The sequence below is a fragment of the Malus domestica genome, chromosome 12, assembly GCF_042453785.1.
Source record: "Malus domestica chromosome 12, GDT2T_hap1".
Lineage (NCBI taxonomy): Eukaryota > Viridiplantae > Streptophyta > Magnoliopsida > Rosales > Rosaceae > Malus > Malus domestica.
The window spans coordinates 21770624-21784419 of record NC_091672.1 but is presented as its reverse complement, the minus strand read 5'-3'; the positions used below and the strand labels follow the sequence as shown (position 1 = coordinate 21784419).

Below are 13796 nucleotides of genomic sequence, written 5' to 3'. Positions count from 1 at the left end.
ATTCGTATTGTCTTGAAGATTGTCTATGCAAAAACGTTGGGAAACTTTCAAAATGAAATAAAATAAGAAAGAAACAACTTTATATTATCAATATGATGTATTCTTTTTTTTTTTTTCATTTTCTTAAGTTTTGAGTTATGAAATATTAAAAAAAAAACAATTTTCTTCTACAATTTAAAATATAAAAGTAAATATAAAAAAAAAGTTTAGTTTATGCGACGAAATAATAGGATTCAGCACACAAAGTTATAAAAAAGATAAAGTAACAAATAATTTACTTTTATAATTTAAAATATAGAATTAGTAAAAGAAGATAAATTCACTTTGCGAGACAAAATATTTGGATATCGTAGTGCAAAATTTAACAAATAATAAAATAAAGAAAACAATCGTTTACAATTTTAAATATAAAATTAAATAAGTTTATTTTGCACCAATATATTGCGATTTCGTTGTGGAAAATTTGAAAAAATTAAAAAGAAATAATTTTCTTTTACAATTTAAAATACATAAAAAATAAAATAAATTGTCTTTGTGTGACAAAATCTACAGTATGAGCGACGGCAATTTTGTCATGCAAAATTTTATTTCATTTATTTTTTATACACACTGCTAACAGTTTTTTAAATTTTGATGTGCACGATGATGTGTGTTTTGCCGTGCAAGGTGTTTTATTTTTTTATTTATTTTTTTTTTGTGTTTACAAGTTATTGCAATGAAAATAAGTTGTTTGATTGGCCAATGTTTTTTTACTTACCTTCAAAGGTCTTGAGTTCGATACATGTTGGATGCGTTTTTGTTATCTCCTTCTTAAGTTTGCAAATTTGCAAAAGCTTAAAAAAAATAGTAAAGCAATGTCACCAAGTTTCGAACCCAGCACATGGGCTACAAGGTATAAGAGCTAAACAGATAGCGCTAGAACCACAAATGTGATTGTCTTGTGCCTCTAATTTATTTTATATGCATCTGTATACACTACTACAAAAGGGGATATTAGTGGCACTATAAAAGCAACAAAAAACACCACTTACTATCGGATTTTTGGTAAAAATCCAACATTAAATTGTCCAATGTCGCATAGTAAAACCGACGCCAATACTACTGTCACAAAAAGGGAATTGGCGTCACTTATCCCCTTTAATCCACCACCAAGAAGGAAAGTATTATAAAATAAAAAAGAACAACAACGTCGCTTAAAAGCGACATCGGTGCTTACGTCGCTTAAAAGCGACATGGAAATCTGATATGATGGCGGTCCAAACCGACATTAACTAACAAAAAAACAATTAAAATATCACACTTACTGTCGATCCAAACCGACATCACCTCAGTTAAATAAATAAAATAGTCTAGCTACTGTCAGTTGTAACCGACATTAGCTTCAATCTCGATAAATAAAATACTTAGATGCTGTCATCCATAAGCAACACCAAATATATTAATAATAAAAAATAATATTTTTCCTTTTTTAATTAATAATAATTAGTCCAAAAGTAATTTTTTTAGTTAAATGTTTGTTAATTAAAGGATAAATGCTTTTGGACCAAAGCCTGACAGCCTAGGATTACCATCCTGTGTACAAAATAAAAAACCCAAATGGTAAATAATAAAAACAGATAAACATGCGATTCACATCCTCGCGGAAAGTCCTTGTGTTGCATTCCCTTCTACTTGATTATAACAAAAAAACAAAAAATACCAAACAAACAGATTAACCTCAAATAAAAGGAGTTAGCAAATCAGGAAGGAGAAGAGGAAAAACTGAAAAGTTTGTTAAAATTTCTACTGGAAATCCTTCTCAGCTACATTCCAGAACACACAATGTTATAATACACAGCTCAAAGAGAACAGTTTGTTAATCATACTTGACAATCAAAATCCAAAATAACGAGTAATTAGTAATCTTATCAAGAATTTCACAAGTAAATTAGTAAACTTATTAAGAATTCACTGTGTCATTTATCTAAGATTGATAAAGACTTGAGCCTGATTCCTGACATTGATGAATTACAACAAGTAAATTACAATTACCAAACTAATCATACCATCTTATCATAGCCTTAAATCAACTTGGAATGATCAGCACTGCCTCCTTTCCTCTCCTTCCCCATTTTACCTTTGCTTCTCTCCGAACCCCTCTCCCTTGGTGACGAGCTCCGACTCCTCCTCTGATCCCGAGGCGACGGACTCCGACTCCGTCTTCTCCATCTCCGTCGTCTACCTCCATCTAAATTGCTCTCAGACATCATCCTCCTCCTCTCTCTATCCTTATCCCTATCCCTATCCCTATCTCTTTCTCTATACCTCTCTCTGCTCCTACTTCTCCGCCTCGAATGCCTCTCTCTGCTCCTGCTCCGCTTCCTCGAATGCCTATTCTCTCTCTCCGAAACCCTAGCCGGTTGCCTATTCTCTCTTTCCTCCGCCGCGTCGGCCTTCTTCCTATTGAGCTTGTTCTGTATGGATTCATTTTGTGCTTACTACTAGATTTTGAACGTTACTGTCAGGACGTTCGGATTGGAGTTCCTCATAAAATTTCTAAAATATTTGGTTAGAAAATCGGGAAGGAGAAGAGGAAAAATTGAAAATGAGGAAGAAAGGGACGCACGGATGAAATGGGGAATGAGAAGAAGAAAGACTAAAATTGGGGGAGAAATGAAAGCACAGATGAAATGGGAAAGAGATGGGTTTAAATATGGGTATTTAGTTGGCGCCGATTTAAACCGACATGGATTAACTAACATCGAATTTAAAATCACTGGTGTCGAATTAAATGTACATGGTGTCGGTTAAAACCGATGCCAACCTAACACACTTTTCTAACCAGTCAACTTTATGACACTCTTTATTAAAAGTACGGCGTCGGTTTAAATTAATGTTGGTGTCGGTCTTAACCGACACCAACTTCTGACACACTTTTTCAAATTCACATAGCGTCGGTTTAATGAAACTTTTGTCGCATTAAAATATGATAGTGTCGGTTAAAACTGACACTAAGTTTACCAAGTGGGAAATTTCCCGCCTAATATTTCATCGAATTCATCCTTTCTCGCCTAGAGTTTCCCACCTAATATTTCATCCAATTCATCCATTTCCCGCCTAATATTTAACCCAAAGAAAAAAAATAACCAGCTTTTTTTTTTTTTTGTGTTACCTCATATAACATTTTAAAATTTTAATAAATAAAATTTAACTTGAATAAAATACGTAATAAAAAACATAAATATAATTTTATTATAAAATATCATCACATGCTAATTGAAACATAGTCTAATTAATAATTACAATATATAAAATAATTAATATATTTATTCCAAGTCATCATATGTTAGGTCATCGTCGATATTGGCATAATTAACGAACTGAGTAGGCAATGGTAATTATTCATGAAAATGAGTCCTTTTCACGTTGTAAGGAAATTTTCATTGTCAAGTATCTGATCTCAAAGCATATACAAACAAGTTTGACGGTTGGATTGTTGAAATTAGTTTTGTAGAATGCGTATCCCATCAAAACAATAAATTCACTAACACCTATAGTTTATTTATACTTTCATTAAGTATAACATAAGACTTGTGGTATCCATTAGTGTAAATATTTTAAATTGAAGATCAAATTCATTCATTGTATTCATATAGGGTCAAGGAGTGTAGCTGTAAAAAATCATCAAAATCGGAGTTAAAATAACCGTTAAATCGTGATTTTTCGTTTATAACCGTCAAAAAGTTTTGTCCCATTACTTGATCTTTGAATGTTTGTTTTTTGGCGTATGCAATCTCGAAACATATAAAAACAAGTTTGACGGTTGGATCGTTGAAATTAGTTTCGTAGGATGTGTATCTCATCAAAACGATAGATTCACTAACACTTAGAATTTATTTATACTTTCATTAAGTATAACATAAGATTTGTGGTATCCACTAGTGTAATTATTTTAAATTGAAGATCAAACTCATTCATTGTATTCATATAGGGTTAAGGAATGTAGCTGTAAAAAAATCATCAAAATTAGAGTTAAAATAACCGTTAAATCATGATTTTTCGTTTATAACCGTAAAAAAGTTTTGTCCCGTTACTTGATCTCTGAATGTTTGTTTTTTGTGATTTTTGGTGTATGCGATCTCGAAGCATATATAAACAAGTTTGACAGTTGGATCGTTGAAATTAGTTTCATAGGATGCGTATCTCATGAAAACGATAGACTCACTAACACTTAGAGTTTATTTATACTTTCATTAAGTATAACATAAGATTTGTGGTATCCACTAGTGTAAATATTTTAAATTGAAGATCGAATTCAGTCATTGTATTCATATAGGGTCAAGGAGTGTAGCTGTAAAAAAATCATCAAAATCGGAGTTAAAATAACCGTTAAATCGTGATTTTTCGTTTATAACCGTCGAAATTAGTTTCGTAGAATTCATATCCAATCAAGTTCAATGGTGTGTATAAATTTATTTATTAAGTAGATTTAAATTTATTTATTTTGCATGTATAACACTTAAGAAATTGAATGGTATGTATATTTAAGCCAATCCAATGGTCACCAATTTTTAAAATTTAATTTAATATATATATATATATATATATAATTATTATAGTTTTTAGTGGTATAAAATTGTTAAAAGCGACACCAGTCTTCAATCCACACTCATACTTTATGTCGCTTAAAAGCGACACCAGTATTAAAAAATTATTAAAATGTATGTTTACGTCTGTTTAAAAGCGACATAGACATTTTATGACGCTTATAAGCGACAGTAAATCCGACGTCATGTTTAGTTAGTGTCGCAATTGTCTTATCCGACACTATATTATATTAAACTGACACCACTCACTGACACTATAAAACCCTTTTGTAGTAGTAACACATGTAATGAAAATTTGGGGACCCTGTGCAGTGGCACCTTTTGCACACCCTCAAGGCCGGCTCTGGTTAAATTGTGATCTTACTCTTTTGATAATGTACAATATTAAATTTGTTTGAATATATACATAGGTACATGATTTATAAGTGCAATCATATGCGTAAGTCTATTAATAAACTTGATTAGGCCGAGTTGTACAATTATTCTGTAGTAGGTTTTGTTATGTTTGGGGTTTTCTGTTCAACCAAAAAAATAAAATAAATAAAAGTCCAATTTATCTCCCACGATTTGTTTTTTTTTTTTTAGATTTAAAATCAATAAAAGTAATCATTGAGATTGCTTACTATCAATCATTTTGGTCATTTTGTTAAAAATCTCCATTAAATTGAAGAAACTACCAATTCAATATGAGAGGTTGATTTGACAAAAATACCCTCAATTTAATGGAAAATTTTGACGGAATGACCAAATTTATTAACAATATCAGAGATCACTTCTGTCGATTTTAAATATCAAGAACCAAAATAAAGAGTTATATCAATCTCAAATATCATTTTGGCTCATTTTGGCTAAAAAGCCAATTGATATAAAGGAGTGAGAGAAGATCAAAATATGGGAACTGGATTCCCTTCGGATTCAAAATGATTTGAGCCCACTAATCAATGAATTCGGGCCATTGAAATTTGATTCAACGGCTACAATTATTATAACTTTTAGAGGAACTCCTTGTTTATAGCCGTTAGATCAAATTTCAATGGTCTGAATTCATTGATTAGTGGGCTCAGATCCCTTGAATCCGGAAGAGATCCAGTTCCCAAAATATAAACCTGGAGCAATCTGCACGATCGCCATTGCTTTTTCTCTTTTTCTTTCTTTAAGTATGAGGTGTTTTCTTCTATTTCGAATACTGGATGTGTCTTGGCCCTCGGGCTATGTGTTCTAGATGTTGTTACGTACTTGCCAGAAGTTCAACAACGGACGGCTTCTTGTCAACCCAGAAGACTACGACCAATATTCGGCACACGTGTATATCTTTGGAATATGAGTAAAACAAAAGAATTAAAACAAAATCGTCAAGGCTACCTTTCTGCTAATTAGTCTTTTAGCCTCTTAATCAAAGTTTACTGTTCAGTGAGAATTATACTTGTAGTTGTATATGATATGTTGACCGATATGATATATATGTTAATTAGTTGGAAAAATTAATTCGTTTAAATACGATTTATCTCCTTAACGGCCTTAATTTACGGTATGTAGTTATAAATTGTATATTATCTTATTGTGTGACGGTCGCACTCTGAAGTTTGAATGTCTCTAGTGATATAATAATGATGATGCATGATATCATGTGTAGCCTGATTGTATATGTAATTTTAGTACAAAGGAGGAGGAATTGAAGCATCTTGGCACTCTTTTACATAAGGAGATTTCAGTCAGTTTGTTTCAGTTTGTCTCTAAGCACCCTCAACTTACAAGAGGGACTCATCGGATCAGGACCCGCAACAGTGATTTATTATATGTTAAACCATTAATTGCTTCCCCCTCCAAAGAAAAAAACAGAGAGAAAATATAAGTACTGACTGAAAGCCAACCAGAAATACTAAACAAAAAGAAAAAGTTGCTACCATTTTATCAGGCAAGGCATAGAGTATTTGCCACTTTGATTACCTTCCAATCAAACACCACCCTAAGCAACCTCTCAGACGTCCTCCTTGGCTCAGTTCAGTCCATGTACTTTTCAGACTCCAACTTAAATATATACACTCAAATATTATTGCACTTCTTTCATAACCCCATCTACTTTGATTACCTTTCATCTTTTTTTTTTTTTTTTTTTTTTGGAATTTTGATTTTCCTTACAATTGAGCCTTGCGGCAGAGAGTAGTGCAACAATGGAACAAGCACGGTATTGGATGTGGGCAAAGCGTAAACACAACAGCTCGAGTTCATCCAATCACGATCATCATGTTCAAGTGCCAACTTCAAACGATGATTCATGGGAAGAACAAGCTTTCGCCGAAGATGCAGCAGGGCCTCTCGGAGGCTGCATATGGCCTCCGAGATCTTATTCTTGCAGTTTCTGTAGGAGAGAGTTCCGTTCAGCTCAAGCTCTGGGCGGCCACATGAATGTTCACAGGAGAGACAGGGCTAGACTAAGGCAGTCTCCAAATGACGAAACTGCCCTTCAAAACAACCTTCATCATCATCAGGATCATGATCATTCTGTCCAAAATAGTGCTAATAATCCCTTTTCATCATCTTTGGGTAGTTTCCAATTCCCATCTCGTCAAGTTTGTGCCCTGGTTTACAACCCTAAAAACCCTAGTTCCGATCCCGGTATTATTGCAACATCAACACCGTCCTCAGTTTCTAAGCTTTCAGCTCAGCTACCATGTAAAAAGAATTGTGCTGAGCAAACCCTGATCCCACCTTCTTCTTCTTCTTCTGCATCTTCTCCTCAATCTTGGTCAGTCTTGGGCACAAACAGATATCATAACAACAAATCTGTGGCGAGAGATCATATTGAAGGAGAGAAGATTTCGAGAGTTGTAGAATATTCTGGTTCTTGTAGGGCAAAGGGTGATCATCATGTCGCAAATAATGATCATAATTTGTCTGTGAGTTTGAATTTGGTTGTCCGCTGTGCTCGTACTTCTGTCTCCAGTGATGGTGATGAGGCTATAGTTAGTTGCAAGAGAAGAAGAACGGATGACATCCCATCATCGTTACCCTTCTTCCTAAAATCAGGTTCTGTTGATAGAGTACATCATCTCCAACCAGCTGAAGGGTTTGAATTTAGCTCCAGCTCTATAGAAGACTTGGATCTTGAGCTTAGGCTTGGTGACCGACCTAAGGTAATTAAAGTTAATAAGTAGCAGAGAGAGGCAATATCAACTGCTGATTATATAAACATATAAGTTTACTGCTTGACCTTGTGCTGGTCTTGTCTGTTTGATGAAATCCTCCTTAGTTTGCACCTTTTTCCCCTTAATTTCATATTTGAGGCCAAGGCTTCTGACTTTGTTTAATTTGATTTCATCTCTTGGAGTGCTGTATGAATTTGTGTAGGGTGTAATAACCACCGTATGGGAGTCACAGAAAAGGATGGAATTAATTACGATTTGTCTTTGTTGATAATCACAATGCATCTCAGCTTACGATTTGTCATTGTATATAATTGTTTGCTCCTTGACAGGATCCTTACAAATTAATAAGTTCATAAAAATTACTTAAGAAAGAGAAATTTAGGATTCTGAGCCCCTTTCAAGTGAAATCATTATCTTCATGTAGCTTTGTATGCTGAGTTTTTGAAATGGAATAGATGTATACCAGTATGTAACTTACTTTTATGAGAAAACAATTATGCATATAATTAGGATGTAGAGTTTTTCCAAGATATTTCTCATGCATCCACAATGGGAACTCCAACTCCTTTCTCTAGTCTAAATATCAAATGTGATTAGAATTAACTTGAGCTCAGCTTAACCAAAGCAACAGCTCTCCACTCAGCACTCAAGTTTAAATTCTCTTGCTTGCAGTTTAGATGGATTTAACATATGTAGAATTTTGTTTGGGAAAAAAAAAACTTTGAGGTAAGCTTGTTATAGGCTAAGCAGTAAATCTGACTAGTTAGGATATCAAAAACATGCTGAGTTCAGTCAAGAGTTTAGGTTAGAGAGAGAGAGAGTATTTGTTTGTGAAGTTACTGAAAACTGCATGGAATATCGTGACTCTTTTGCCCATTCAGTATTACCTCACTGACATTCCGTCAGATAGGGTCATAGACAACTCAACTTACCCACACAAAAAAATATAACTCGAGACTCTCCAGGGAGATGACATTTTTCAAAGCAACATAAAGTCAGATACTTCCCAACATCGATTCTCTTTTCTCTTGTATTTTTATCACCACCCCCGTCAGATCTCTTTTGTTTCAGTTTTTTGTATCCTCTCCCGCTAAAATCCATTTGCTTGTGTTATCTGTCTCACTTTTTTCTCTCCCCCTTCGTCTTCTCAAATCTGTCCAAAATTGCCACCAACTCAACGGAATCAATCTAATTAACTATTCATTACCATCACACTATATAATTAAAACCAACTTTCTTTAATCACGAAAGAGAATATTATCGTCTCACCACCTCTCGGCCGCTACATAACTAAGCATCTTTTGGATCTTCTTGTGTTATGCATCGTATATTTTATTTTCAAAAGCCGATGATAAAACCCTAATTCTTGATTTATTTTTTATTTTTTATATTTTAGTTTTAGAAACAACATCCCCAAAATAATTATGCCCAAATAATTCCTTTACAGATATAAACCCTAACCCTAGGGCGATCATTCTGCTGCGTTCTTTAAATTTTCAACCTTTATTAACACTGAGCCCGAACTGTGTCCACTTTAATGAGTTTCACAGGGAAAAATATGAAAATGGCAATTATTCGGAAGGAATTTAAGTCGCACCCAACAATTATATTCCACAAAAAGATATGAATCGAAGATTGTTTTAATGATTTGAGAAGCTTTTGATGTGGGATTTTGTTTTCTACGATGCATGTGAAAATGAAAGGCAGAATATAAATTTAAAACAACCAATGCATGGTTGTGTAATGTGCATATATATACAAGGACGGGGCTTGTTAATTTGGGGAAAGCGAGATTGTTTGCTTCGGCTTCTACGAAGTGCTACATCTATGTAAAACGGTTTTAATGGCGATTGGTTGGGGTTTTCTCTTCATATATTAAGATATGAGTTGGACAGGTCTGATAGTTTTACAGAGAAGTTTTAAAGGGAAGTGGCAGTGGTGCACATGGGATTTCAGATGTCGTTTTTCTCTTCTCTATTTAAGGGGCGGTACTATAGAATTGAGTGAGAGAACGAGATAATTATTCTGAGCAGCTCCCAAACCACTGTTTAAAGAATGAGAATTTTGAAGAATAAATTCTGGGGTTATTAGGTGGGTGTGTTGGGAGTAATTGTTTATGGAATTGGATCCTCTCCGAAGCAAACTCTCGGGATCCTCAGGATTCTTTAACACAGGCTGTTGGATTGAAATTCAACGGCTACAATTATTATAACTTTAGAGGGTCCCATTGTTTGTAGCCATTGGATTTCGATCCAACGGCCTGTATTAATGGATCCCAAGGGTTTACCTCGGAGAGGATTCAATTCCATCGTTTATATTGTTTGACAACTAAGGGTATATTTGTCTGGGAAGGAGTTCCAGCTCTCACGAGCTCACTTCACTACTTCACGAGCTCAGTAAATATTGATGCTAGCTATTTATGTATTAATCACAAAATAAAATTGGAAATTCGTCTTTGAAATTTGATTTTTTTTTTTTGTCAAACGATGAATTTGATTTATTTGAACTTTGTTCCGTAAACTTAAATTGTCAGTATTGGGCTCTGAACTTGTTACAAACTTAAAATATAGAGCAAAAGTTGTTTTGAGGTTGGAGTTTGAGTGAATTTATATAGGCCCGTTTTTGTTATGACCCGTTAGCATAAGCCTATGGCATAAAAGACTATAACACACACCAAATGCAATCACTTTTGCAATTCTTCATCAAACTCAGATTCCTACATCACTAGATACATGTCCATCTATATGTACATCATGCTTAGAAGCACTACTATAAAAAACATTTTGCGTGACGAAATAAGTTTGTTGTGCAAAGTATGATTTCGTCTGACATGCCCGACCCTAATATTCTCCCAAACACCAGGGTAGGCACATGTTGGCCAACACCAGAAGGTGACGAAGCCATATTAGAATGCATGAGAACAAGAAATAACTAAGACTTGTAAATTTAAATGTAATTAATATGCAATTGAGGAACATATTCAGAGTATACAACTAATCCTAGACACTAAAAAGGAATAACACAAAATTGAATGAACAAAGGAATGGGTTCTACACCGAGAGGACTCAAAGATGCCGATGTGGAAGTGCCTTAACGCCGGGATTATACGCCTCGATTCTAAGTCCTGAGGATGCGCAAAATAAACATGAGTGGATCAAGTTGATATATATATATATATATATATATATATATATATATATATATACATATATACATATTATTGAAATAGTTATCAACATACTAACCCCTAAAGTTTTATGGAAATTCATTAGTATAATATGTAATAGGTTTTCCGAAAACCCTAGTATGCCATAAAACCTTTCATAAAACATATCTCGTATATAATGTGCTATCAGCATCGCCCGAAGGCATATGGAACTCTTCAATATGCACATAACAGTGCCCGACACACGCCCGCCCAAAGGAAATTTAAGTATCATCTTCCAAACGCATAGAATAGTGCCCTACACACACCCGCCCAAAGGCAATATAGGTATCTTGCCCAAAGGCAGAACAGTGACCACTAAATACACACAAAATCATTGAATATAATCTTTCTAAACATAGGTACGTATATAGCATATAGTCATCCATCATATATACTATAAAGAAGTGTGTAAAAGCATGTTCATAAATAGTATATAGTCATCCATCATATATACTACAAAGAACATCAGTTCGATAAAATATGATATTCCAAAATATTCTCAGTAAGCATAATATCTCATAAAACGTAGTCTAATAATCATGCTTTTCATGTATGCATTTCTACTATTAAAACATGCATTTTGGAAGAGGTCCACTCACAGATACTTCACCGCCGAAGAGCCACGCAAACTAGTAAAGACGGAAATGCCACAATAAATGCACCTAAGCACATAAAGGGTCCAATTAATAAAACTCTATCATAACAATAGAATTTGGGCAAACAAACATAAAAAACGGATTCAGGATGTCGAATTAGCCTAAGAAGGGTCCCGGGTAAATTTCATAAAAGTCAACTAAAAGTCAACACAAGAATATTCTAGGAATATTCCTGATAATATTCCAAGAATATTCCCTGACGAAATATTCTAAAGAATATTCCATTTGGGTTGGGCTGGCGGGTTTGGGACGAAAGGTCCTAGGCCGAAAGGCCTAGGTTGGGTTCCTAAGGGTTTCAGCTTTGGGCCTGGTACCAAAGGGGCTTGGGCTTGCAACAGGGCTAGGGGAAAATTGGGTTTAGGTTAAGTAACGAGCCTGGCCCCAGGTTCTCACACGGCCCTAATGCCTTATTCCTTTGGGTTTTTTGGGGTTTAACTAAATGGTTTAAGGGTTTAGGGTTTTGGGCTTAGAGCCCGACCTAAGGATTTGGAGCCAAGAGCATGTGCTAACTCAGCCTGAAAGCCTTATTGGGTTTCGGTTTCGCAACCTAGCCCGTTCTCTCATAGGGGAAGAAGGCCGGACAACACGAAAGAGAAAGGCGAAGCTTCGCTTCGGTCATCTCCAACACACCACTAAACTTAGTCAATCTTTATATCGATTTGAAGCCTAAAGAGCAAGAAGTTGGAAAATACTTATTGGAGACCGTGAAACGACCAGAGTTGATCGAAAAATGACTTGGAAACCATGACATTCACGCTGGAATCTGGGTTTAGCTCCTCCGAGGCATTCTTTGTCCAAAAACCACATAAATTATTCATAGACATTACAAAACACCCATAAACACGATCTACGGGGTTCAAGGAGCTTACCATGGTTGAGGGTTTACCGGAGGAGAGGGTGTACAGTGGACACGGAGAGCCTATGTGCTACTCATTTTCTCCAGATTTCGTGGAGCTCATGGTGAGAGAAGAATGGTGGTGTGGGTGGTGGTGTTGTCGATGTCGTAGGTGGATGAGGGTGTGGTGTTGTGTGTGACAAATTCGGGAGAGAAGAGAATGAAAGTGAGCTGTGAAAGGGGAGAGAGTGATTGAGGTTCTGGGGGAAATAGACACGAAAGGGAAAAGGGAAAGGATAAGGAAAGTGGACCAGGGGACAAAACATAAACCCCAATTTAAAACAAAAATATACCACCCAAAGTGAAGTTACAAAATCACCATTTCATTCCGTAAATTTCTGGGACAGGTTGTTACATCGTCGCTCAAAACCTTGCATGACGAAAGCTTTGTCGAGCATGGTTCGTCGCAAAAAGCTCATGACAATAGGGTTTGTGTGACAAAAATTAATCTTCGTCACGTGAAGGTACTTTGCCCGATGAAATATTTTGTCGTGCAAAGATTTTTAGTTTTTAATTTTTTTAATTGTTTGCACGACGAAATATTTTGTCGTGCAAAGATTTTTAGTTTTTAATTTTTTTAATTGTTTGTACAACGAAATATTTTGTCGTGCAAGGTTTTTTGACTTTTTGTTTTATGATTTCTCTTATTTTAATTTAATTATATTAATTGTTTGCCCGAAGAAATATTTAGTAGCGCAAGATTTTTTGAATTTTGAATTTTTTAATTTAATTGTATGACTTTATTTTTTTTAATTACTTTAATTTAAATTTATATATTCAAAATAAAATTACATATGAGATATAGTGATCATATTATCCAATATATATAATATATTAATGTACATATAAACTAACAAAGTACAATAATAAAATCCTAATACAAGTTTATTATGGTGGTTGTGGTAGGGGATATTGACACGCCCTGATCCCGATGTTTGAGGGATAGCGGGATGGCCACGTGCTAGCCGACACCTGAGGGTGACGCATTCCATTTAATGAATGCATATGCTGAGAACATGTGAAACATGCATATAAATTTCGTGCAAACTACACAATATAATAATATTCAGCTGTCAATAAAATGATAGTGATAATGCATGACATGTTCAGAACATACATCTAATTTAGAATACAAGCGTGATAATGCATGACATGTTCAAAGCATACATCTAATTTAGAATACAAGCAGAAGGTGTAACAAAAAGTGCTATTACAAGTGATGTCAAGAGCAGAGAGGATGGCATGATATCACTGGTAGGGGAATGCCTCGTAGCTCGGAATGTATGCCTCGTTCCTATGTCCTGA

The 13796-nt window shown here is 34.8% G+C and overlaps 1 protein-coding gene across 2 annotated transcripts; it reads left to right on the top strand.

The window, feature by feature from the left end:
- The first annotated feature begins 6287 nt into the window (after positions 1-6287).
- Positions 6288-8028, top strand: LOC103450262 (uncharacterized). 2 transcript variants are annotated; one of them, XM_017336150.3, is made up of 2 exons: positions 6288-6596; positions 6744-8028. In XM_017336150.3, exon 2 carries the CDS (start codon positions 6758-6760, stop codon positions 7739-7741), a length of 984 nt encoding a protein of 327 aa, XP_017191639.2. In that variant the 5' UTR covers positions 6288-6596; positions 6744-6757; the 3' UTR covers positions 7742-8028.
- The last annotated feature ends 5768 nt before the right edge of the window (positions 8029-13796 follow it).